This window comes from Sinohyriopsis cumingii, chromosome 2 (genome assembly GCF_028554795.1).
Source record: "Sinohyriopsis cumingii isolate HCF-2022 chromosome 2, ASM2855479v2, whole genome shotgun sequence".
Lineage (NCBI taxonomy): Eukaryota > Metazoa > Mollusca > Bivalvia > Unionida > Unionidae > Sinohyriopsis > Sinohyriopsis cumingii.
The window spans coordinates 164543531-164571181 of NC_142962.1; the positions used below are offsets into that span (position 1 = coordinate 164543531).

Here is a 27651-nt window from a genome sequence, read left to right on the forward strand (position 1 = left end):
AATATTCCTTTATGTGACTGACATCAAGGAAAAACTGCATTGATTGATAGTGCTTCCGAAATCAAGCAATGACAACTTCCTCTAGTGTACAGGCCAAGCAAAAGTGATTTTTAAAGCCACACCCTACGATGTAAATTAATGGTTAAAACCAGGTCACAGGCCATAATCTGACCACGGCTGATCTAAATGAAACTTTGCCTTCTGACCTTGGTAAGTCATTTTCAATGGAATTATCCCTTGGAACATGAGGATTACAGAATTAGACAATGAAATGGTTAATTAGTAATGGTCCACTGCTTTATTAGTAAAGGTCCACTTATTTTTATCTTACCTTCCCATACAATGAAATGGTTAATTAGTAATGGTCCACTGCTACATCTTACCTTCCTATACAATGAAATTGTTAATTAATTAGCAAAGGTCCACTGTTTTATCTTACCTTCCCATACAATGAAATTGTTAATCAGTAAAAGTCCACTGTTTTATCTTACCTTCCTATACAATGAAATGGTCAATTAGTAAAGGTCCACTGTTTTATCTTACCTTCCTATACAATGAAATTGTTAATTAGTAAAGGTCCACTGTTTTATCTTACCTTCCTATACAATGAAATTGTTAATTAGTAAAGGTCCACTGTTTTATCTTACCTTCCCATACAATGAAATTGTTAATTAGTAAAGGTCCACTGTTTTATCTTACCTTCCTATACAATGAAATTGTTAATTAGTAAAGGTCCACTGTTTTATCTTACCTTCCTATACAATGAAATTGTTAATTAGTAAAGGTCCACTGTTTTATCTTACCTTCCCATACAATGAAATTGTTAATTAGTAAAGGTCCACTGTTTTATCTTACCTTCCTATACAATGAAATGGTTAATTAGTAAAGGTCCACTGTTTTATCTTAACTTCCTATACAATGAAATTGTTAATTAGTAAAGGTCCACTGTTTTATCTTACCTTCCCATACAATGAAATTGTTAATTAGTAATGGTCCACTGTTTTATCTTACCTTCCTATACAATGAAATTTTTAATCAGTAAAGGTCCACTGTTTTATCTTACCTTCCTATACAATGAAATTGTTAATCAGTAAAGGTCCACTGTTTTATCTTACCTTCCTATACAATGAAATTGTTAATCAGTAAAGGTCCACTGTTTTATCTTACCTTCCTATACAATGAAATTGTTAATCAGTAAAGGTCCACTGTTTTATCTTACCTTCCTATACAATGAAATTGTTAATCAGTAAAGGTCCACTGTTTTATCTTACCTTCCTATACAATGAAATTGTTAATCAGTAAAGGTCCACTGTTTTATCTTACCTTCCTATACAATGAAATTGTTAATCAGTAAAGGTCCACTGTTTTATCTTACCTTCCCATACAATGAAATTGTTAATCAGTAAAGGTCCACTGTTTTATCTTACCTTCCCATACAATGAAATTGTTAATCAGTAAAGGTCCACTGTTTTATCTTACCTTCCTATACAATGAAATTGTTAATCAGTAAAGGTCCACTGTTTTATCTTACCTTCCTATACAATGAAATTGTTAATCAGTAAAGGTCCACTGTTTTATCTTACCTTCCTATACAATGAAATTGTTAATCAGTAAAGGTCCACTGTTTTATCTTACCTTCCCATATAAAGTCTTGAACATAGTCTTGATCTGCTGCCTCTGCTGGTTGGAGCGTTTGCTGATTAGGTTTATGATGGTCTGCTCATCCGTCCCTGTAAACAAATATATAATCTTGCAGTATCAGACATGTATATCGGAGCGTTTGCTGATTAGGTTTATGATGGTCTGCTCATCCGTCCCTGTAAACAAATATATAATCTTGCAGTATCAGACATGTATATCGGAGCGTTTGTTGATTAGGTTTATGATGGCTTGCTCATCTGTCCTGTAAACAAATATATAATCTTGTAGTATCAGACATGTATATTGGAGCGTTTGCTGATTAGGTCTGCTCATCCGTCCCTGTAAACAAATATATAATCTTGAAGTATCAGACATGTATATTGGAGCATTTGCTGATTAGGTTTATGATGGTCTGCTCATCCATCCCTGTAAACAAATATATAATCTTGTAGTATCAGACATGAATATCGGAGCATTTGTTGATTAGGCCTCTGATGGCTTGGATGGCTTACTCATCTGTCCCTGTAAAAAATGATATAATCTTGTAGTATCAGACACGTTTATGCTAAAACATGAACTCAAGGACACAACATGTAAAGCCTAAGATCCAATACTGTCATTATCAAACTAAAGAAATTTTTCAAAGCTTATTAAATATCACCATGTTATTGACTGCTTGATGCATTGAGGCAAATTTTTCTTTAATACGTAATATGCAAAAATGAGTTAAATAAATCTATTTTGCCAAATTAGAATATAGTAAAACATCAATTATCTGGATCCATCAGAAGTCACAGACTTCATCCGGATAATCAGTCAGAAAAGTAGAGGATTAGAAGACTGGTTATGTTTTTTTTGTTGCAAGTTTTGGTTAGCCAAAACAAAATTTGATGTACATTCCATTGCCATGAACATTACAACATTCTGCTTTGGAGGATTTCAGATGGTTTATGATGTGTCACAAAAGTTGTCATGACCTGATATTACATGCCTAATATAGAAAATATAACACGGATTATTATGTGTCACATGTGTTGTAATGACCTGATGTGACATGCCTAATATAGAAAATATAACATGGATTATTATGTGTCACATGTGTTGTGATGACCTTATATTACTTTGTCCAACACAGAAAACACAAGATGGTTTATGATGTGTCACATGTGTTATCATGAACTAATATTACATGTCTAAATATGTGTTATTCTGAGCTAAATAATATAAATGGTTTATGATGTGTCACATGTTTTTTAATATCCTGATATTACATGTCGAATATAGAAAATTTAAGACTGTTTAAGTGTCATGTGTTATCATTACCTGATATTACATGTCTAATATAGAAAATTTAAGACCGTTTAAGAAGTATCATGTGTTATCATTACCTGATATTACATGTCTAATATAGAAAATTTAAGACCGTTTAAGAAGTGTCATGTGTTATCATTACCTGATATTACATGTCTAATATAGAAAATTTAAGACCGTTTAAGAAGTGTCATGTGTTATCATTACCTGATATTACATGTCTAATATAGAAAATTTAAGACCGTTTAAGAAGTGTCATGTGTTATCATTACCTGATATTACATGTCTAATATAGAAAATTTAAGACCGTTTAAGAAGTGTCATGTATTATCATTACCTGATATTACATGTCTAATATAGAAAATTTAAGACTGTTTAAGAAGTGTCATGTGTTATCATTACCTGATATTACATGTCTAATATAGAAACTGTGTACATGTTATTTGAGTTTTAACACAGTTTTAACAATTTTTCAGTCATACTGCAACAATGTCTGCAGTGTGAGAGTTGTATAGTGATGTCTAGCACTGAGGCATCATGCAGAAGACATGTAGCATGATGTCCCACCCAGTCATATTATCTTGACACCAGGACAATCAGTCCTATCATTAACCTCTTAATCCTGAGCGCCCAGCATTTCTATAAGTCTTTGGCATGACTCAGCCAGGGTTTGAACCTGCGATTGCTTGCATCAAGGCAGATGCTCTAACCACTAGACCACTGGAGTAGTCCAACATGGAAAGTATAAGATGGTTTATAGTGTCACACTCATGTCATGTGAAAAAAGAATCGTCTATAAATACTTAAAAGTATATAGAGGACTTCTATTTATGAAATACTTATGCCATAAATATCAATTTTCAGACCAATGAAAACACATAAAATATATCTGCATCAATATCACAGGCTATTCTACTCTGAGTCTTTACTGAAATCTGCATTTTTAATAATTTTCTTGGGTCAAATGAAGTTATCTTCTCTTAGATGCCACATCTGCCCATGAATCATACCCTAATTAAGTGTAATTAACAAATAGTAGATTCTCAGGCTGACATTCCAAGACCCACTATTATTTGTCTAGGAATAAGCATGTTCAGTACTGAACCAAACTGACACTACTTCCAAGAACCACTGTTATTTGTTTAGGAATAAGCATATTCAGCACTGAACCAAACTGACACTACTTCCAAGACCCACTGTTATTTGTCAAGGAATAAACATGTTCAGCACTAAACCAAACTGACACTACTTCCAAGACCCACTGTTATTTGTCAAGGAATAAACATGTTCAGCACTGAACCAAATGGACACTACTTCCAATCCCAGACAATATTCGGTTAACATAAACAACTAAACAATCATGAAAATCAACTGGAAAAGAAGGTGTTATGAGGTGTTGCAAAGTATTTAATGACAAACTAATTAAAAATGTACCTACCTATGGATGGAGAAATACAGTTAAGTACTCTGTATTGAATTGTACAGATGATTATTTTAGTCATTTTCAGAGACAAGTCTAAGCCCCTCCTTATGCTAATGCTCATTAAAAGACAAATACAAATCTGTTTTAGACTAATAAATTTGGCAGCTGAAAATTTGGCATATTTTTCTGTTGTCAATAGATTCAAATTTGACAGATGAAAATTTGGCATATTGATTCAAATATGACAGATGAAAATTCGGCATATTTTCCTGTTGTCAACAGATTCAAATTTGACAGATGAAAATTTGGCATATTCATTCAAATATGACAGATGAAAATTCGGCATATTTTCCTGTTGTCAACAGATTCAACTTTGACAGATGAAAATTCGGCATATTTTCCTGTTGTCAACAGATTCAAATTTGACAGATGAAAATTCGGCATATTTTCCTGTTGTCAACAGATTCAAATTTGACAGATGAAAATTCGGCATATTTTCCTGTTGTCAACAGATTCAAATTTGACATTATGCATCTTCTCATGTTGTCAGTAGATTCCAACATTCCACCATTGCCAAAATAATGTTTTTCAAAATTGTATTGTATTCAGACGAAAGCACCATCCAACAATGTATAAGTTGGCAATATGAACAAATAATACAGAATTTGAAAACAGATTGGATAAATTGTTAAATAAAACAGTAAATGAAGTGTATACAGTTATGTAAGATCAAGATCCTGAAACAAATTATTTTTCATCTGATGTACCAAATATAGTTTAATATATCAGACAAAATCCTACATTCCCTTCTTTCCCCATTATTATACAAGGAAATATTTAAAATCAAACTGGTTTCTTTTATTGACTTTTAATCCATACTAACTGATCTACTATTATCTCTATTTGACTTCCTGCTTCCTCTCTTATACCCTCTGAACAAAATACTGAAAGATAAAGTGAACCTCTGGAAAAAATATCCTAGTGAACGCCCAGTATACCAAAAAACATCCTCTGACAACACAATGAAAGTTTATGCTTCTAATTTTCATAAATAATTCATAAAGGTTCCCACACCACCCTCTCTTCTACAATCTTTACTCACTGTCCAACTTCCCTAAAACCTGACAGCAGTTCAATGATCATCTACCCACCTTCCAATTTGCCCAACTTATCTAAACCTGATAGTACTTCAATGATCCTCTACTCCCTTTCCAATAGCCCAACCTCACAGCAGTTCAATACCCACTTTCCAATTAGCCCAACCTCTCTAAACCTTATAGCAGTTCAATGATCCTTACCAATTCCCTTCATGGCTGTACGGAGGGTCTTGGCATCCTCCTCAGCAGAGAACGGCTGAGCAGGACGGACTGTGGGCCGCATGACTTCACCAGGACCCTGAAGGTTCATCTTTCTCAGCTGCTCAGTAGCACCCATCATTCCAGGAGCCTGACAAGGAGATGGAGAGACAGATACTAAATTATGTATGCATAACATTAACCTGTTGTTCAGTGCTTTCAATTCTTAACAAACTCTTAGAGATTATCGACCAATGGTCTCAATGATCCCAACCGCTGGTCAAAGTATGCAACTTGAAAATCAACCATTATTTTCTTGTTAGACATACCAAGACTTCTGACCTCTAGACCCCTGTGTATTTATAGGTTGCTTTATGAAGCGCAAACGAACAACAAAGTTTGATCAAGAAACTTAATCTAGAATAAGTTAATCTGCAAAACCCATTTATGTTCGAGCCACAATAACTCTGATCTAAGACATTCTGATCCCCAAATCAAAAAGACTTCTTTTATAAGTGCTAACCAACCCAACTTTGTTTAAAATTAATGGGGTATTATGCAAAATTCATCATCTTTCTTTCACTTAGTGAGCATGACCTTCAATTATTTGACCCCAATTCAATAGGCTTTTCCTTACTTCAAGTGTAAGCCATCCACAAAATTAATCCCAGGTCAGCGATGTAGTCCTCATGCTTTTGTGCCAAAATTGTTTTTGTTATTCAGTCACTGAGATCTTGTTATTCAGTCACAGAGATCTTGATCTTCAGTCACACAGACCTTGATCTTCAGTCACACAACTGATAGCATTCCTTTTATATCTCAAGTGCAAGCCATCCACAGAGTTTGGATGCAAATGGTGTAGAATTGAGCTGAAACCATTTTTCTTCTTTCAGTCACGGTTACAGTGACCATGACCTTTGATTTTTAAGATCAAAATGTACCTTATTTCTTACCCCAAGTATAAGCCCATCATACAGTTTGATAACTGTACTTGGTGAAGACAGACTGTTCAGAAACCAGCTTTCCTCTTTCAGTTGCTAGGGGCCCCAAGTGGAACAGTGGTATAAAATGCTCTCCGTTATGGTTCACTGTCATCTCACCTCTGTCTGTGTGGGTTCGAGTCTCGGATTCAGCAAATGTGGGTATGTGAGAAAGCTTGCCAGTAGCTTCTCGTGGGTCGGTGGTTCTTCCCAGGGTTTTCCCGGGTTCTTCCTCCACCATTAATACTGGCGCCATGTATAGCCTATCGTGTGCTGAAAAATGGCGTTAAACCCTACAACAACAACAACAACTATCAGTTGCTGCAACTCTGACCTCGGTATTTCAACTCTATCATCTACATAAATTGTCCTTATCCCCCAACCAAAATGGATGTCATCCACAAAGTATAGTGGCCTTATGCGAAATAGAACTGAAGTTATGATGCAGAATAGGAAAAGTTCATTTACAGATAGGAACACAGCATATTAATTTTCTAAAAACATGGTTAATTTTTTTAACAATAAACTTGAAAATGAGAGAGATCTAATTTAGTAAGACAGCCATCAGAGAGATCCTTCAGTTTGCTACAATATGTTCACCATTAATTTACTGGTACATATTTGGAAATTTTTATTCACAAATTTTTTTTAAATATAGAAAACATGAGAAAACGAATGATCACTTAATACCAGTACAATATAACCAAACTTGAAAGCTGACCACTGGTTTTGATGATCATCAGTCAGGAAAGACCAGTTTTTAAAGACCACCTGAAATGAAAAATGTTTTAGAAAAACACCAGTCATGAAGGACCACTGTTCATGAAAAAAAGATGCAGCTAAAGACCACTGCTTTTGAAGACCATCTGTTATTAAAGACAGAAGAATTGAAAGAACATTTGTCATTAATGCCTACTATTTTGGAAGAGCATCTGACATGAAAGACCACTGTTTTGGAAAATAATGTCATGAAAATCCACTGTTGGCATCTGTTATGAATGTCCACTACTTTGAAAGGCATCTGTTTTGAAAGACCACTGTTTTGGAAGCCCAGTCACAAAAGATCACTGTTTATGAGTACCTGTCATAAAATAAGACCACCTGTCATAAAAGACCACATTTAACATGTGCTAACAAACTGTGTTACATTAAGTTGTTGTTGTTGTTGGAGGGTTTAAAGCCATTTTTCAGCACAAGATGAGTGCCAGTATAACTGGTGGAGGAAGAACTCAGGAAAACCCTGGGAAGAACCACCAACCCACAAGAAGCTACTGGCAAGCTTTCTCACATGCCAACGTTTGCCAAGCCTGAGACTCAAACCCACGTAGGTTACATTAAGCGATGACTTAAAATAACATTGCCTTTCTTTAGAAACCACTTGTCACTGACAGAAGGATTAGTCTATCAGAATTGATTTCTTTGAATCACAAATGTTTCTTAGTGTTTGCAGGACATTCAAAATGTGTAGCCATAATCCCAAGGTTATCATCATTCACTTCCTTTTTAAGATCCCTAAAAAAGAAATACTCACCCCTGGTTGACCATGCATTCCTGGTGGGGGACCATATCCTGCTCCCTGTGGAGGAGGTACTGGTGATGGCTGACTGTGAGGGATTGGTAATGGCTGGAGGTTGGGGTCTGGGTAACCACCATGAGCTGGGCTGTGTCCTGGAACTCCTCCTGGGGGTGGGGCCACAAAACCCCCTGCTGTACCGACATTTCCTCCTGGGGTTGGGGCAACAAAACCACCTGCTAGCCCTAATAAAAAGAAACACTGAATTATCAGTCATTTTTCACACCCATTGATTTTTAGTACATCACCATTCTACAAAAACCATACCAAAGAATTATAAAAATGGTACTAAATTTTAGGTATCTGCTGAGAAAATGATATTTCAAACTGTTTACCAATCAATATTTGCAAACCAAAAAATAATTACTAAATATACGAAAAACTGCAAATACAGAGACAATAAATGGGATTCAGAAAGGAAGTAAAATTGGGCAATTCTGATGCTGATAGTTCATTATCATAAATCCTCATACTTTTCACATACAGCTCTAATCTTGAAACAATACTACAGTCGACCCACTACCTACTTCACCCCATCTCCTAACCTTGACTTGTGGGTAACTTTGTGTGACCATCTGTAACAAAGGCATATATATAAAGTTCTGGCACAAAATATAATATGAAAACATCATTGTATCCAGATTTGAGTAACTAGAACTCCTGAAAGACACATGGGAGGAGAGAAAAGTAACTCTCCTCTCTCATATGGACATCATATACACAGCAATCTTATATGAATTTATATCAATACACAGTAATTGATGGGTTTTTGGAAAGATAGAAAATTGGAAGATACCTAAGTTTCTTTAGTAGATATATGCAAATATTTCATTAGTGAATAGCACTAATTGTTTCAATTTGACAAGTGAAATACTTTCATATATCTATTTAAAAAAGATGGATTTTCTTATATATATATATATATATATATATATATATATATATATATATATATACCATCTGTTTTTGAGTATTACAGGTATACAATACCATATAGGTAACACACAGCAACAGGTCATGTAGTTCAATCACTGACAGTTTCTATAATTCATTCTGAGAACGAATTATAAGAAAGTTAATAACTGAAGTCTAGTTTTGCTATTTGGATTTTTTTGTGTGGCATTTCTTGATTGCTCCTCACTGACTGCACAAATGTACACTAGTGGGTCTACGGTTGACACATTTAAAATCTGTACATTGTTATGTTGAGGGGGAAAGAGGAATAGAAGCAGTAGAAGAAAATAAAATAGGTCTAAATATGGAAAGCAAATTTTTCCAGTAAAGTATGTTTCTCTGAGCACATTAACTTTAGGGATGCAAGCCTGCTACCTCTATAATCCAGTTCAATTAAAATTCATCCTTTCTGTGTAAAGTATATCAAATAGACAAAGGGAAATGACTCTTGCCCATTACCTCCCCTTGCCGTTATTAGGTGTCACCCATTTTTAATTTGAGTAAACTACCAACGAGGATGCTCAAACAGAGGGTGGATGGAAGAGTCCTTAAGTAATGTGATCAGGTAAATATTCTCATGGAAACATTTGATTAGAAAAAGTTTCTTTCTCCTTTGAAATATTCCACAATCACAACATTAAGAGAATAAATAATAGGATGGAAAGCTATTATGTAAACAAGTTCACTGGTAATGGGCCCACATGAAAGTAAGCATTTGTGAGAGACTGATGGTATACTCATCCCTTCAGATGAAGAGTCATATTGATCCCACCATCTCTATCTTTAACCTTGGCAGAAGACAAAATTTGTTGAGACAACTTGAGTCTATGACTGGCCTCAACTTGCTGCAGTCCTTTTCATTAGGGAACAGGTATGAATAGAACCCTGTCGTATACATATAGTCTCCACTGTCCATCTGTTGATGAGTGACTGATGTAGAATACTGCCCTTCTCCCAATCTGATGGTACATCTGTTACAAGGGGAGAGGAAGAAAGAGGACAGGGCTGGATAAACAAAATCCGAAACAACAACTCCAAAATAACTTGGATCATCCATTCTTTCTAAAGAAATAGGCTGATCCAAAATTATTAAAACTGAAGGAGTCTGGTACCTCCAGTAGACTGTCTGCAGGCAGCGGTTTGTTAAGTCAGCAGTTGGAGCAGGGAGGCATGGGGGTGGATAAACATGGTTTGCCACCTCCCTTATAGGATTGCCTCTCAGTCTGGTTCAGCTGCTTTCTGTTGGCATAAGGTTGATACCTGAATGGCAATTGAGTTGTAAATGATCCCTTTTGTTCGACTTGCCTATCATCTCTCCATTGTGGCAGGGATGGCTGGTTTAAAAATGAGGATACGGTTGATGTGGCAAGTTGGAGAGGTAATTCTGGAGCTGCATGCCTCCAAACTTCTTAAATTTTGCCCCCAAACACCAATGGATAACCAAATGGAGTCCTTAAAGCTAGAGAATGATGAGGCTTTAGCAATGTGGTGTGCAAATATGTGTCATAATGTATCAAGTTAAGACCAGCAGAGGCAGTCAATGCATTGAATGGGATGCCCGTTGAAAAAACACCAAGTAGGCTGAATCCAACATGTATAGTGCTGCTAAATTTGTATCTAATGCTGGAGTTCAGGATGATGGTGGAATATGTATTTTACCAAATGGTACTTGGCTCTCAGAAAAGAAAGCCTTAATATTCCCTGGGTCACCGATACATCCATAATTAATCTCCTTCCTTTTTGTTGACCGTGGAAACAGCCAGAAGGCTGAAGACTTCATCATCATTTATGTCGACCATTGTTCTGACTTCATAATCATGCATGGCGGTAGGTGGTGGAGGGCATTCCAAAGCTAACAACACCTGATGCATCTCTTCGACAGCAGCCTTAAAATTAAACTATTTCCTCTACATCGTTGGTGCAATATAAGTCTTTTGCTCAAGAGTATCTTAAGTCTCCTGTTGATGGCCTGCATCCATATATGTCTTTGCTCAAGAGTATCTTAAGTCTCCTGTTGATGGCCTGCATCAATATGTGTCTTTGCTCAAGAGTATCTTAAGTCTCCTGCTGATGGCCTGCATCCATATATAGAGCTTTTGCTCAAGAGTATCTTAAGTCTCCTGTTGATGGCCTGCATCCATATATAGAGCTTTTGCTCAAGGATATCTTAAGTCTCCTGTTGATGGCCTGCATCCATATATAGGTATTTTGCTCAAGAGTCTCTTACGTCTCCTGTTGATGGCCTGCATCCATATATAGAGCTTTTGCTCAAGAGTATCTTAAGTCTCCTGTTGATGGCCTGCATCCATATATAAGTCTTTTGCTAAAGAGTATCTTAAGTCTCTTGTTGATGGCCTGCATCCATATATAGGGCTTTTGCTCAAGAGTATCTTAAGTCTCCTGTTCACAGCCTGCATCCATATATAGGGCTTTTGCTCAAGAGTCTCTTAAGTCTCCTGTTGATGGCCTGCATCCATATATAGGGCTTTGCTCAAGAGTCTCTTAAGTCTCCTGTTGATGGCCTGCATCCATATATAGGGCTTTTGCTCAAGAGTCTCTTAAGTCTCCTGTTGATGGCCTGCATCCATATATAGAGCTTTTGCTCAAGAGTATCTTAAGTCTCCTGTTGATGGCCTGCATCCATATATAGGGCTTTTGCTCAAGAGTATCTTAAGTCTCCTGTTGATGGCCTGCATCCATATATAGGGCTTTTGCTCAAGAGTATCTTAAGTCTCCTGTTGATGGCCTGCATCCATATATAGGGCTTTTGCTCAAGAGTCTCTTAAGTCTCCTACTGATGGCCTGCATCCATATATAGAGCTTTTGCTCAAGAGTATCTTAAGTCTCCTGTTGATGGCCTGCATCCATATATGTCTTTGCTCAAGAGTATCTTAAGTCTCCTGTTGATGGCCTGCATCCATATATAGAGCTTTTGCTCAAGAGTATCTTAAGAAGAGTATCTTAAGTCTCCTGTTGATGGCCTGCATCCATATATAGAGCTTTTGCTCAAGAGTATCTTAAGTCTCCTGTTGATGGCCTGCATCCATATATAGTGCTTTTGCTCAAGAGTCTCTTACATCTCCTGTTGATGGCCTGCATCCATATATAGGGCTTTTGCTCAAGAGTCTCTTAAGTCTCCTGTTGATGGCCTGCATCCATATATAGGGCTTTTGCTCAAGAGTATCTTAAGTCTCCTGTTGATGGCATGCATCCATATATACAGCTTTTGCTCAAGAGTCTCTTAAGTCTCCTGCTGATGGCCTGCATCCATATATAGGGCTTTTCTCAAGAGTATCTAAAGTCTCCTGTTGATGGCCTGCATCCATATATAGGGCTTTTGCTCAAGAGTATCTTAAGTCTCCTGTTGATGGCCTGCATCCATATATAGGGCTTTTGCTCAAGAGTATCTTAAGTCTCCTGTTGATGGCATGCATCCATATATACAGCTTTTGCTCAAGAGTCTCTTAAGTCTCCTGCTGATGGCCTGCATCCATATATAGGGCTTTTCTCAAGAGTATCTTAAGTCTCCTGTTGATGGCCTGCATCCATATATAGGGCTTTTGCTCAAGAGTATCTTAAGTCTCCTGTTGACAGCCTGCATCCATATATAGGGCTTTTGCTCAAGAGTCTCTTAAGTCTCCTGTTGATGGCCTCCATCCATATATAGGGCTTTTGCTCAAGAGTCTCTTAAGTCTCCTGTTGATGGCCTGCATCCATATATAGAGCTTTTGCTCAAGAGTATCTTAAGTCTCCTGTTGATGGCCTGCATCCATATATAGGGCTTTTGCTCAAGAGTATCTTAAGTCTCCTGTTGACAGCCTGCATCCATATATAGGGCTTTTGCTCAAGAGTCTCTTAAGTCTCCTGTTGATGGCCTCCATCCATATATAGGGCTTTTGCTCAAGAGTCTCTTAAGTCTCCTGTTGATGGCCTGCATCCATATATAGAGCTTTTGCTCAAGAGTATCTTAAGTCTCCTGTTGATGGCCTGCATCCATATATAGGGCTTTTGCTCAAGAGTATCTTAAGTCTCCTGTTGATGGCCTGCATCCATATATAGGGCTTTTGCTTAAGAGTATCTTAAGTCTCCTATTGATGGCCTGCATCCATATATAGGGCTTTTGCTCAAGAGTCTCTTAAGTCTCCTGTTGATGGCCTGCATCCATATATAGAGTTTTGTGCTCAAGAGTATCTTAAGTCTCCTGTTGATGGCCTGCATCCATATATGTCTTTGCTCAAGAGTATCTTAAGTCTCCTGTTGATGGCCTGCATCCATATATAGAGCTTTTGCTCAAGAGTATCTTAAGTCTCCTGTTGATGGCCTGCATCCATATATAGAGCTTTTGCTCAAGAGTATCTTAAGTCTCCTGTTGATGGCCTGCATCCATATATAGGGCTTTTGCTCAAGAGTCTCTTACATCTCCTGTTGATGGCCTGCATCCATATATAGGGCTTTTGCTCAAGAGTCTCTTAAGTCTCCTGTTGATGGCCTGCATCCATATATACAGCTTTTGCTCAAGAGTCTCTTAAGTCTCCTGTTGATGGCCTGCATCCATATATAGGGCTTTTGCTCAAGAGTATCTTAAGTCTCCTGTTGATGGCATGCATCCATATATACAGCTTTAGCTCAAGAGTCTCTTAAGTCTCCTGTTGATGGCCTGCATCCATATATACAGCTTTTTCTCAAGAGTATCTTAAGTCTCCTGTTGATGGCCTGCATCCATATATAGGGCTTTTCTCAAGAGTATCTTAAGTCTCTTGTTGATGGCCTGCATCCATATATAAGTCTTTTGCTCAAGAGTATCTTAAGTCTCTTGTTGATGGCCTGCATCCATATATAGGTCTTTTGCTCAAGAGTATCTTAAGTCTCCTGTTGATGGCCTGCATCCATATATAGGGCTTTTGCTCAAGAGTCTCTTACGTCTCCTGTTGATGGCCTGCATCCATATATAGGGCTTTTGCTCAAGAGTCTCTTAAGTCTCCTGTTGATGGCCTGCATCCATATATAGGGCTTTTGCTCAAGAGTCTCTTAAGTCTCCTGTTGATGGCCTGCATCCATATATAGGGCTTTTGCTCAAGAGTCTCTTAAGTCTCCTGTTGATGGCCTGCATCCATATATAGGGCTTTTGCTCAAGAGTCTCTTAAGTCTCCTACTGATGGCCTGCATCCATATATAGAGCTTTTGCTCAAGAGTATCTTAAGTCTCCTGTTGATGGCCTGCATCCATATATAGGGCTTTTGCTCAAGAGTCTCTTACATCTCCTGTTGATGGCCTGCATCCATATATAGGGCTTTTGCTCAAGAGTCTCTTAAGTCTCCTGTTGATGGCCTGCATCCACATATAGAGCTTTTGCTCAAGAGTATCTTAAGTCTCCTGTTGATGGCCTGCATCCATATATAGGGCTTTTGCTCAAGAGTATCTTAAGTCTCCTGTTGATGGCCTGCATCCATATACAAGTCTTTAGTTCAAGAGTATCTTAAGTCTCCTGTTGATGGCCTGCATCCATATACAAGTCTTTTGTTCAAGAGTATCTTAAGTCTCCTGTTGATGGCCTGCATCCATATATAGAGCTTTTGCTCAAGAGTATCTTAAGTCTCCTGTTGATGGCCTGCATCCATATATAGGGCTTTTGCTCAAGAGTCTCTTAAGTCTCCTGTTGATGGCCTGCATCCATATATAGGGCTTTTGCTCAAGAGTCTCTTAAGTCTCCTGTTGATGGCCAGCATCCATATATAAGTCTTTTGCTCAAGAGTATCTTAAGTCTCTTGTTGATGGCCTGCATCCATATATAGGGCTTTTGCTCAAGAGTATCTTAAGTCTCCTGTTGATGGCCTGCATCCATATATAGGGTTTTTGCTCAAGAGTATCTTAAGTCTCCTGTTGATGGCCTGCATCCATATATGTCTTTTGCTCAAGAGTATCTTAAGTCTCCTGTTGATGGCCTGCATCCATTTCAGGATAAACCATTCCCTGTGGCAATGATTAAATGCCAGCATCTCTATAATTCATGGCCAATACACTGTGACAATGATTAAATGCCATCATCTCCATAATTCATGGCCAATACACTGTGGCAATGATTAAATGCCAGCATCTCCATAATTCATGGCCAATACACTGTGGCAATGATTAAATGCCAGCATCTCTATAATTCATGGCCAATACACTGTGGCAATGATTAAATGCCATCATCTCCATAATTCATGGCCAATACACTGTGGCAATGATTAAATGCCATCATCTGTATAATTCATGGCCAATAAACTGTGGTAATGATTAAATGCCATCATCTCTATAATTCATGGCCAACAAACTGTGGCAATGATTAAATGCCATCATCTCTATAACTCATGGCCAATACAGTGTGGCAATGATTAAATGCCAGCATCTCTATAATTCATGGCCAATACACTGTGGAAGAATATAGCCAAGCCAGCTGTTGGTACAGATGGCTGGTTTGTTGGCTGTGTGGAAGGCAGTTAGATTGGTGTTGGTACTGGCCATGCCATAGGCAGTCTGATTGGTGTTGGTACTGGCTATGCCATAGACATGATGGATCTATTACAAAAAACACTGTTGTAATGTGTTTGTGTAGCCTTACACCCAGGACAGGTCTATCACTAATTGTAACTGTATATAGCTGTTGGCATGTTAGGACAGATTAAGCCATAGACCATTGTAGAAAGATAAGGAGGCATGGCAAGATGGATGGATCATATTCAGTAAGATCCCTTGACCAAAATGGCTGGATAGCTGGCTCAACTGGTTGGATGAGCGTGGATAGCTTCAAACTAGTGCTATACAGTAGGATAGGATAGATCTATTGAATCCTTTAAAAAACCCATGTACCCGTACTTACAGACCCAAAGGACATGCTCAGATAAACGAAGGAACTTATGCCACCTGGACTGCCTAAAAATGGGGACACATTCCCCTACTGAATCCTAATTACTTGTAGGAATACAAAATTTCACCCTCTTTCTTAGCCTTTTCGACTTTTGCAAAACAGTAATCCATACACTCTTTGAACAATATGGTGCACACACTGCATGGAACAGACCAAGTATATTTTGCCCACACGAGGCATGAACCATGAGTGCCTTAACATATTGCATTTATTACATTTCATTGACAGGATTCTCTAAAATGACAAGATACAACAAAAAAGATTAAAAATGAATAAATTAACAATGCTGCATGTTAAAAATGAAAATGGATCAGTTAACTGTGAGTTCATCTACATGGCAATATGTTACAAAGAGACATTGTCTGAGGGACTATGCTTGGATTATAAACCAGTAATGACTGGGATCTGAAAATAGATTGAGGCTGTACTGAATCTGGTGCTCAAGTAAAGATTAACCCTTAAAATGCTGTATAGTTTTGCAGCACAAGAGTCCTCAGTGCCGAATTCTTAGAGAAAACAAACAAAACTTGCACTCTGCTTTTAAACTACCAGTATTTTAATTACTGTACAAAACAGATACACAAACCCCTTATAATTACTGATGTCTGAACTTTATTATAAACATCAAGTCACTTCTCATATTTTTACTTAAAGGTGCAAATACAGGTAAATATACAAGTTGATTTTGTGTTTCATCTGGGTTTATTTCGCATATTTTTTAACGAAAAAGTTCATGTCTTAAAACAATGCTCCTTTCTTTCATGGCTGAACTTATCAAAGTTGTGAAAATTACAGGTGTAAAGTAGGAGACAGTTGATAGGTATCAAGTCAAGGAAGGAACACCACAAACATGTTTGCACACCCTAAAGTCTGTAATAAATGTTCACAAAACTTTTAAGTTTTGTTCATATTTCTTCCAGTACATGTCTGTCACGTCATGTTCACTTGTGAACTTAAAATGAGATTTACCTTTCATTACCTGTTCAGGTGTTACTTGCTTAGAATATTAAGAAATATTTCCCACCTCTTTTTGCATTGTGGCTTAAGTATGGGGTTGATACCACATACTCAGCAGCTTAGTAAAGACTGAAATCAGATATATGGATCAAACCCACGGGCATAGCCAATAACAAAAGAAGAAATGTTACAATTCATGTTTAACAGGCTGTTGTCAGTCAAGTCTGCCCTATTTATCTCTGCTGTGCATTAAGGTTCATTTGATCTATGATCAGATGCAAGAAATCCTAATCCACACCCACCCCCCCAAAAAAATAGCCTTACTGGTATATACTCAACATGGGTCTGACCAACATGCAATTAGTTGTTGTCCATCCAGCATGTACACTGGACTTGATTTGGACATAATTTCGGGGGCTCAAAATCACTCAATGGCACTTCCAGTAGAGCTCTTACAGCTCTAATTATTTCATACTTCAAAACTTTCAAAATCACCATTATCACTGCTATCATCAACCATTATCACTGCTATCATCAACCATTATCATTGCTATAATCAACCATTATCTCTGCTATCATCAACCATTATCACTGCTATCATCAACCAGTATCATTGCTATCATCAACCAGTGAATCAAATCATCATCTTGAGAAGAACCATGTACAGAGTCAGTCATTTTGAATTTACTAGGCAGTGCCAATCCATACACATGCACTTCTAAAACTTCTTTGTTGAATACAAGGTTAAAACTATGAAAAATGCTTGTTACAGGGCCCAATGTACCAATCAAGTTTTGTTTGCCAACCATTCATGTCAAGCTGAAGTAGTGAAATGTGTAAACAGTTGCATACCTGAAATACAACAAGCAGTATGATACCGCTACCAGTAGAGTGACTTATGATGCAACTAGCACTTTAAGGGGCAATTATTTTGATGTGGAAAATATATTATCTGAAGGATTTTGCCAAGCTCCATAATAACAGTAGTGATGGATAAGTAGGGAAATTTTGACAGGTCTGGGTAATTTTCTGATCAGTGCAAAGCCTGGCTGGGTCCAGGTGGCTAGGCTTGGTATAAATCCATCCCAAAATAACAGACTCAAAACTTGTTCCTGAAACTATAAAACAACACAATAATTAAAAACCAATATATGTGGATGTTACAATTGTTCAAGTCTTTGCATCTGTACCTGGCTGAAGATTTCCCATTGGTGGTGCTTGCTGCCCTGGACTTGAACCTGCTGGTGGTGGTACTTGCTGCCCTGGATACAACCCTACTGGTGCTGATGGCTGTTGTCCTGGATATGAACCTGCTGGTGCTGATTGCTGTTGTCCTGGAAATGAACCTGCAGGTGCTGATGGCTGTTGTCCTGGATACGAAACTGTACTGCTACCTGAAAGAGGCAAGAGATCCTTCTAAATTGAACCTAATCAGATTTATGTAAATTTACAGAGTTCTTGCCAGGATATTGAAATCTAATGAGATTATTTATTTAAACATACTGAGTTCTTACCAGTTTGTTTGACTCTCATGAGATTATTTATGTAAACGTACTGAGTTCTTGCCAGCTTGTTTGAATCTAATGATATTTATGTAACATTACTGAGTTCCTGCCAGCTTGTTGGAATCTAACAAGATTTTTTATTCAAATTTACCAAGTTCTTGCCAGCTTTTTTGAACTCAATGAAATTTTTTATGTAAACTTACTGAGCTTTTATCCAGCTTGCTTGAATCTAATGAGATCATTTATGTAAACTTACCGAGTTCTTGCCAGCTTGTTTAAATCTAATGAGATCATTTATGTAAACATACTGAGTTCTTGCCAGCTTGTTTGAATCTCATGAGATTATTTATGTAAACGTACTGAGTTCTTGCCAGCCTGTTTGATTCTAATGAGATTATTATGTAAACTTACTGAGTTCTTGCCAGTTTGTTTGAATCTAATGAGATTATTCATGTAAACTTACCAAGTTCTTGCCAGCTTGTTTGAATCTAATGAGATTATTTATGTAAACTTACCGAGTTCTTGCCAGCTTGTTTGAATCTCATGAGATTATTTATGTAAACGTACTGAGTTCTTGCCAGCTTATTTGAATCTCATGAGATCATTTATGTAAACTTACCGAGTTCTTGCCACCTTGTTTGAATCTCATGAGATTATTTATGTAAACGTACTGAGTTCTTGCCAGCTTGTTTGAATCTAATGAGATTATTTATGTAAACTTACTGAGTTCTTGCCAGCTTGTTTGAATCTCATGAGATCATTTATGTAAACTTACCGAGTTCTTGCCACCTTGTTTGAATCTCATGAGATTATTTATGTAAACTTACTGAGTTCTTGCCAGCTTGTTTGAATCTCATGAGATTATTTATGTAAACGTACTGAGTTCTTGCCAGCCTGTTTGATTCTAATGAGATTATTCATGTAAACTTACCGAGTTCTTGCCAACTTGTTTGAATCTCATGAGATTATTTATGTAAACTTACCAAGTTCTTGCCAGCTTGTTTGAATCTAATGAGATTATTTATGTAAACTTACCGAGTTCTTGCCAGCTTGTTTGAATCTCATGAGATCATTTATGTAAACTTACCGAGTTCTTGCCACCTTGTTTGAATCTAATGAGATTATTTATGTAAACTTACTGAGTTCTTGCCAGCTTGTTTGAATCTAACGAGATTATCTATGTAAACTTACCGAGTTCTTGCCAGCTTGTTTGAATCTCACGAGATTATTTATGTAAACTTACCGAGTTCTTGCCAACTTGTTTGCACAATAAGAATCTTGCAAAGTGAAGTTTGCCTTAGCAACAATTTTCATAGTTGCATGCAGATGTTACCCTTTTAATGTAATTATGCACCACAAATGGTATGGATGGACTGGCATATTATACGCAACTTCCATATCCATGGAGGAATACTATTTGGCTGAAGATGTTTTTGGAAAAAAAATGAACCAGGACTTAAAACTGTTATACCTATAATACTGTACTAATATAACTATACTCAGGGTGATATAAAGTCTGTGGTTTGAGAACTTTCATTGGTGTGTGTGATTTGGATTTTTAATGTAATTTTAACAATTTTTCAGTCATATCGCTACAATGTCTGCAGTGTGGCAGTTTATAACATTGTCTAGCACTGGAGCATCATGCCGCAGACATAAAGCATAACATCCCACCCAGTCACATTATCCTGACACTAGACTGACCAGCCCTAACAATAACCTCTTAATGCTGAGCACCTACCTAGCAAGGCAGCTGTAAAAATCATTTGTATAAGTCTTTGGTATGACTCAGCTGGGAACCTTTATTGGAGCACACTGTATCCAAATCATGAATAATTATACACCTTTGATGAATTTACAATTAAGTGTGTCAAATGGAAACCAGGAATGAAACTAGAAACAATGTGGTCAGTGGGAGGTCATGTTGTAAATAAGTCCACTTTGTAATTAAGTTGCTTACTATTTTTGGGAACTTGCCTCTGCATACAAATCATATAAAATAACAACAATATGGATGTTGATGGTTCAAAGTGGTGTTAATCCATGAAATGATATGTTGGCACTGTAGTATGAAAAGTGGATCACTGTGACCCACTTATGCGAATGGTGAATAGTACACAAAAGCATCAAGTTTAATGCCTGTATATGCAACAGTGTCTAAGAAGCTGAGCTAAATGTAAAAACATAATATCACAAAGCATGGAAAGAAGATCGCAGCAATGTGCAGTACCAGCCAAGGTAAATACAGGCTAGCTGCTTCAGTGTGTCCTTGGGAAAGGGTCTGAGCTTCCATTTCCTCTCACACAGCCAGCAAGTTATAAGTGCCAGTAAAACCAACAGAACTAAAAATTATGATGAACAGTCACCAAGTTTTATGACCATACATACAGCTTGCCAGGACTGCATGTACTGGTTGTCAGAGAAAACTGTGATAAGTGATAATAACAACAATGACAATAATATCAGACAAGTTATCCCAATGTCTCATCTAATAAAACTTGCATACACTTTGAGTAAGTACTTACCCAGTACGCATCCTACCAACTTGGTATCATTGCTTACCACACCATATATAAAAACTCAAGTTTTGATAATTTAAATGCAAGAGATGACCAAGTAGCATTATATTTTTTATACTGGTGTATGTTCAATGTGTATGCTTTATTATGTCACATCACAGCTCAAGCCTTATGATACAGGCAAATATGAGTGTACATTCAAGCAGAGAGGTTTTGTGAATACAAGCTCTGGTCACTTATGTATGCATGCAAAAATACAGTTTGAACAAGAGAGAGAGAGAGAGAGATGGACAAATGTATGGCCAGAGATTGAGAGACCAAGGCAGGGAAATCAGAGATAAACAGTAGCAGCAGTACAGTAGTAATTTTGTTGTTGTTGTTGTTGTTGTAGTGTTTAACGCCATTTTTCAGCACACGATAGGCTATACATGGCGGCCAGTATTAATGGTGGAGGAAGAACCCTGAAAAACCCAGGGAAGAACCACCGACCCACAAGAAGCTACTGGCAGGCTTTCACACGTACCCACGCTAGCCGAGCCTTGGACTCGAACCCACACAGACAGAGGTGAGATGGCAGTGATCCGTAACGGAGAGCGCTTTAGACCACTCGGCCACTTGGGGCCCCACACAGTAATTTCTTTACATGATGTTTTACGGGACACAAAAATATCTACAGCTAACACTCAATAAATGCCAATTTCATTAAAATGCTTTCATTTTAAAGCCATTTATAATGAACAAATAACATTCAATTTGTGCCACTGTGCTTGATTTGACACCACATGCTGTGACTCTCATACATGCATCTCATCACTCACAGAGAGCACTTTCAATTTAAGCCAATTTTTATTTATGCCATAACCTCAGGAATGCATATATGGCATAAATCAAGCATCACCTCCATATTAATGTGACTTCTGAATGAACTACTATGAATTATACCAAAGCTGTACAATTGGGTGACACACATCAACTTGGATAAACTGATGATCTAACTAATGGAGTCTGGACTTGGACAAACTGATGACCTGGACTAATGGAGTTTGGACTTGAACAAACTGATGACCTGAGCTAATGGTGTCTGGACTTGGACAAACTGATGACCTGAATTAATGGAGTTTGGACTTGGACAAACTGATGACCTAAACTAATGGAGTTTGGACTTGGACAAACTGATGACCTGAACTAATGGAGTTTGGACTTGGATAAACTGATGACCTGAGCTAATGGAGTTTGGTCTTGGACAAACTGATGACCTAAACTAATGGAGTTTGGACTTGGATAAACTGATGACCTAAACTAATGGAGTTTGGACTTGGACAAACTGATGACATCAACTAATGGAGTTTGAACTTGGACAAATGGATGACCTGAACTAATGGAGTTTGAACTTGGATAAACTGATGACCTGAAATAATGGAGTTTGGACTTGGACAAACTGATGACCTGAACTAATGGAGTTTGGACTTGGATAAACTGATGACATGAACTAATGGAGTTTGGACTTGGACAAACTGATGACATGAACTAATGGAGTTTGGACTTGTATAAACCGATGACCTGAACTAATGGAGTTTGGTCTTGGACAAACTGATGACCTGAACTAATGGAGTTTGGACTTGTATAAACCGATGACCTGAACTAATGGAGTTTGGACATGGACAAACGGATGACCTGAACTAATGGAGTTTGGACTTGGATAAACTGATGACCTGAAATAATGGAGTTTGGTCTTGGACAAACTGATGGCCTGAACTAATGGAGTCTGGACTTGGATAAACTGATGACATGAACTAATGGAGTCTAGACTTTGATAAACTGGTGACCTGAACTAATGGAGTTAGGATAAATGAGGTTCTACTGGACATTCAAGGAAAATGGAGAGACAGAGATGGGCAAATATGGGATAAGAGACACTTTTATCATAACATCCCTGGGGATATATAAATATCTGGATAAATGGGAAATTGCATTAACAACTTTGGATTATACCAAACCTGTATAGCTTGGATGCATACATTAGGTAAATTCTGGATAACCTCATCTGAATTAATGGGGTTTATATAAATGATGCTCCACTGTGTACATGAGGAAGAGGGCGAGTGATGGTTTCAGGAAAATCTACAAAAATATCAATATGACCACAGAGAATCAGATGGCTGTATGAAAAACATCACTGTTGTTTCCTTAACTCACGGTCAGACTGAGTTCTCCCCTTAAATTTGTTTATTGGTATCCACTTTTCTTTTCATGTTTGAATGATTTTTAAAAAATCAGAGAATATGATCTTTATACTGCATTTAAATCACACAGCTTCTTAAAAGATGGTCTGAGTTGATAAGTGTTGATGAGTTATATTAATAAATCAACTGAACAGCAGAAACAGCAGAAAACAATTATTGCACCAATTAATTTTATTCACTATAAAGTGTAAGATATAGTGCATTAAAAAACCATGTCAGACAAAGACATTATTTCAATATTAGCTAGAGTTTAATATACACACCTGTAGAATGAACAAGACACTGATAAAAGCTGCATTTTCAATTTGCTTCATTTATACAAATAAAAACAGTGTCTTCTATTTCTGGGTTGAAATATTAAGAAGTAAAGTCTTAATAGTCCAGACAAACAACTTTGTCAATTATATGTGACATTAATTATGCACCCACTTTCTACATATTAAGTGCATCAGAGTTTTGTCACGAACTAAACTTGTACAATATATACTTCAAAATATAGTTCACTGGATAAGGAAAATTTCCAAGCTCAATGGACAAAAAATTTTTCTCTCTCTTGGACACAAATAGCCATGATGATTTTGTAAATATGGCTGAACAACAATGATGCAAGAATAAACCTTAGATATACACACAAATGTAACTCAAAGTTATCATATCCAGCCAAGTACATTCACAAATAAATTTAAAACTTAGCAAACACACAAAAATATTTGTCTTTGTAAAACATATCCCAACCATTGTCAATTGTAAACCCAAAAGGTCAAAGTCCCATAAAATTTCAAAAATGTATTAAAAAAATTAGTCTTGCTATTTTTGCATAAAATCCAATCAGACCAGCTACTTGTATCTACCAACTTTCATTTAAATAACACAATTGCTGTATGCAAATCAGTTCTGTTCACCTGAATACAAATATGACTATCAAATTCCAATTATCAACCTCAAGTGATCTTTGCTTAATTGTGTCGACAAGTTTTTTGTCAAACGAGAGTTCTTTAAAAGTTCACAAATTTGCCAAAATTTCAAAAACTAATTATCTCAAACTCTCAGATCATCTATACATGAATACCAAATTTAATTTGTCTAACTCAGGTAGTTTCTGCTTAACTGTGATAATAAAAATCCAAACAGTTAAAAAATGTGCATGAGAAAACCCCCCAAAAAATGTAATTTTTTTTACTGTTATGGCCTTATCTCATAAACATCATGCATATATAACATTTAATGGCCCCAAGTCCAATACTTTTTGTGCTATTGTTCTACTTACTAAAGTTCAAGACAGACAGACATGCTTATCAATAGACAGTAGCATATCAGTTGTGTATAAAAACAGATATGAATATATTGATATCCCATAATCAAATGATGAAATAAAATTCTGTCACACAGCCAATAACAAAAATTAATATAAAAAACATAAGGCCCAAGTGGGTTTGATATTACTCACCTAGTTATTTGTCAGATTGTGAATGAAACTTCACATATATTAAAACTAATGTTGGTTTTTTTATCTTCTTTTCTAGGACATACACTAATATGTCCATATATATATGCATGCAATAAACTCACAATGAACAGTGCAAAACTAGTATCTAGCTAGCCTGGGCACTTTCAACCCTTTAAAGAGTCTTTTTCAAAAGCAAATATAAAACATAAAAATTATCTTTTGCATTTTCTTTTAAATAATTCTCTTAATTTGCTTAACAGTCTATAACTGCTATAACAATGAAATATCCGGGATATAATCTGCGATTTACATACACTGACATAAAATAATAGATGTCGTTATGGCTCATCAATTTCTAGGTCAATACAAATATGTTCCAGTATTAGCAACAAGCTGAAATAAACTAGCTGACACATAACAGAGTTAAAAGGTTGAATTCCTGTGGAAACAGCCGGTAAAGTTTCACAAACATAACAAATTTTCTGTTTTATTTGTTTGTCTTGTCTATGTTTTGCATTTGCCTTTGAAAAAGACTTTTTAAAGTGTTAAAGGGTCGTTGTCAGTTTATTGCATGTATCTTAATCAATCCCTGACACACGTGATCCCTTGCTGGACCCTGTGCACTTGAAATGATTGTTATTTGCCATATGATTTGTATTCTTTATATATATATATATATATATATATATATATATATATATATATATATATATATATATAGAGAGAGAGAGAGAGAGAGAGAGAGAGAGACAGAATCACATTCTCTTTATAAAAAAATGTAATTGATGCAATCATTATTGTCCCTTGGATTGTGCCTTGTTCCCTGGAGACTAGGCCACAATTTGTAACTTTGAAACTGTTCGTAACCCCACCCATAAAATGAATACATGTAATTATCATTAAAAGTGAAGTTAGTGTGTGCAGTGTATGAACTGGAATCGGGTCTAGAAGGTCATAAGTTTGATTCCCACCATTTAGTCAGTCTGAATCAACTACCAAATGTCAAAGGATTGTTTTTGTTCTTTAAGGTTATGGGTTTCTTTGCTCTTGGTAATGTTCAATTTGGAAGTGTTCAATTTGGTAATGTTCAATTTGGAAGTTTTAAATTTGATTATGTTCATTTCAGAAGTTTTCAATTTGGAAATGTTCAATTTGGAAGTGTTTCACAAGGAAAGCATATTGGGTTGCTTGGTTTGATTAAAAACAAGAAATGACTGATGATGGAAGCAGGCCTATAGCATAAATCCACTTGGGTTTTCCCTTTGATTAAAAACAAGAAATGACAGATGATGGAAGCAGGCCTATAGCATAAGCTCACTTGGGTTTTGGTCAGGTGAGCTAAATATTAAGAAAAAATAACAACCAAGGACATATGCACTCAAAATATTTAAATACTCATATCAAATATCTTAATTTACAACAGTGTGGCTTAATTGACATCAATTCTGAGTTATTTTTTTTATAGATATTTTAAGTATTCTGAAAACAGACATTCAACATGTTTTCTACATGTCTGAAAAAAGAATTTCGTAAAGAGTGAAGTTTTGCATATTAAGGACTTTTGATGTTTTGTTGTTGGATTCAAGTATATTTTACAAATTAAGCTTGCAAATACTGATATAAAGAATACCGGATGAGCCATTCATTTCACATCACATAAAAGTACATGTAACAAGCATTAATTTTATACATCTGTTAGACTTCTCTTGTATCAATATAAGCAATTAAGCAAAGATGACATATTAGTTCCACCATATTAAGGTACTGGGAGGTTGAAAATGTCCCAGATAAACAAGAGTACTTTGAAGATGTACAGAAGCAGATTCTCTATCAATCAATGTAAAATTTCTTAAAAGGCACTGAATTTTCTCACAATAATTTTGATAAAAATTATGTAAACCTTTTATATCTCAAGTATGCACTCAAAATGTTGTCCTCCTGTGAAAGCTGTAGGAGATCATTGTGTAAGCAGTCTTAATGCAACACCTCATAATGACAATCCAACAAGTGTTAAACATAGTTAAAGCATTAAAATAGCATAATAACATATGTAAAGATAATGGAGATATTTAATTCACAAACAACTAAACAGTGTTACTTGTTGGTGAGGAAAAAACCCAACTATTATTGTGATTATCATGACCACAATACAAAATGTTGACAATTCACTTGCATTTTATGGTCAAAAAGAGAATGACATAAGATGCATTTTCACCACCCAAATTACCAATGATAATACAATTTTAAAGGCAGGAAATAAACGTAAATTGAAGAAATTTTACATTCTATGTCAGAAATGAAAACATCTGTGTTACATGTACATAGCTATATCAGTTCTGAATTATAATAAATGTACAAGACAAATGAGCAAGCAAGATTATTTAAAAACAATAATAAATCAAAATTATTTCTTACTATACTTTGCTGGGAAGTAAGAAAAGTCTTCGAACAGAAAAATAGTCTAGTAACATCACAAATCTATTCAATTTGCACATGTCTTAGAAAATATTTTTTGAGGTGCCTTTTTATTTAATAAAGTGTTTATTAAATACATTAAAATGTAAGCTTATAAACCAGTCATATTACACAATGACATGGATATTACAAGTAATAGAGGTATTGGCAGACGCCCTCGAGTCTCCAACATTGCTGACCATGATACTGCAAATGTTTAGTGTAGTACACACCCACCCCTCAATATGGCCGAGGATAGTCTGCAAATAGATAGCACAGAACTACACATTAGTCTGACAGCAGAAGTGCACTAAAAAATGCCGAATAAAAACATCTCGATAAGGTAGTTCTAAAATGTGCCTCAATCATATTTTCAAACATTCAAAATGTCTTCAATTCTTGACTGACATCCTGGATTCCATGTTAAGATGTCAGTTCATCA

General features: G+C 36.4%; 1 protein-coding gene across 2 annotated transcripts in view; it reads right to left on the reverse strand.

Moving 5' to 3' along the window:
* LOC149806243 (annexin A11-like) overlaps positions 1-27651 on the reverse strand; it is a 106895-nt gene that overhangs the window by 53027 nt on the left and 26217 nt on the right. For both annotated transcript variants that reach the window (XM_089951190.1, XM_089951191.1), the window contains exons 6-9: positions 18232-18435; positions 8182-8408; positions 5674-5821; positions 1636-1730 (exon numbers count right to left, since the gene is read on the reverse strand). In XM_089951190.1, the coding sequence (XP_089807316.1) occupies positions 1636-1730; positions 5674-5821; positions 8182-8408; positions 18232-18435 (674 nt within the window). The remainder of the gene's footprint in view (positions 1-1635; positions 1731-5673; positions 5822-8181; positions 8409-18231; positions 18436-27651) is intronic.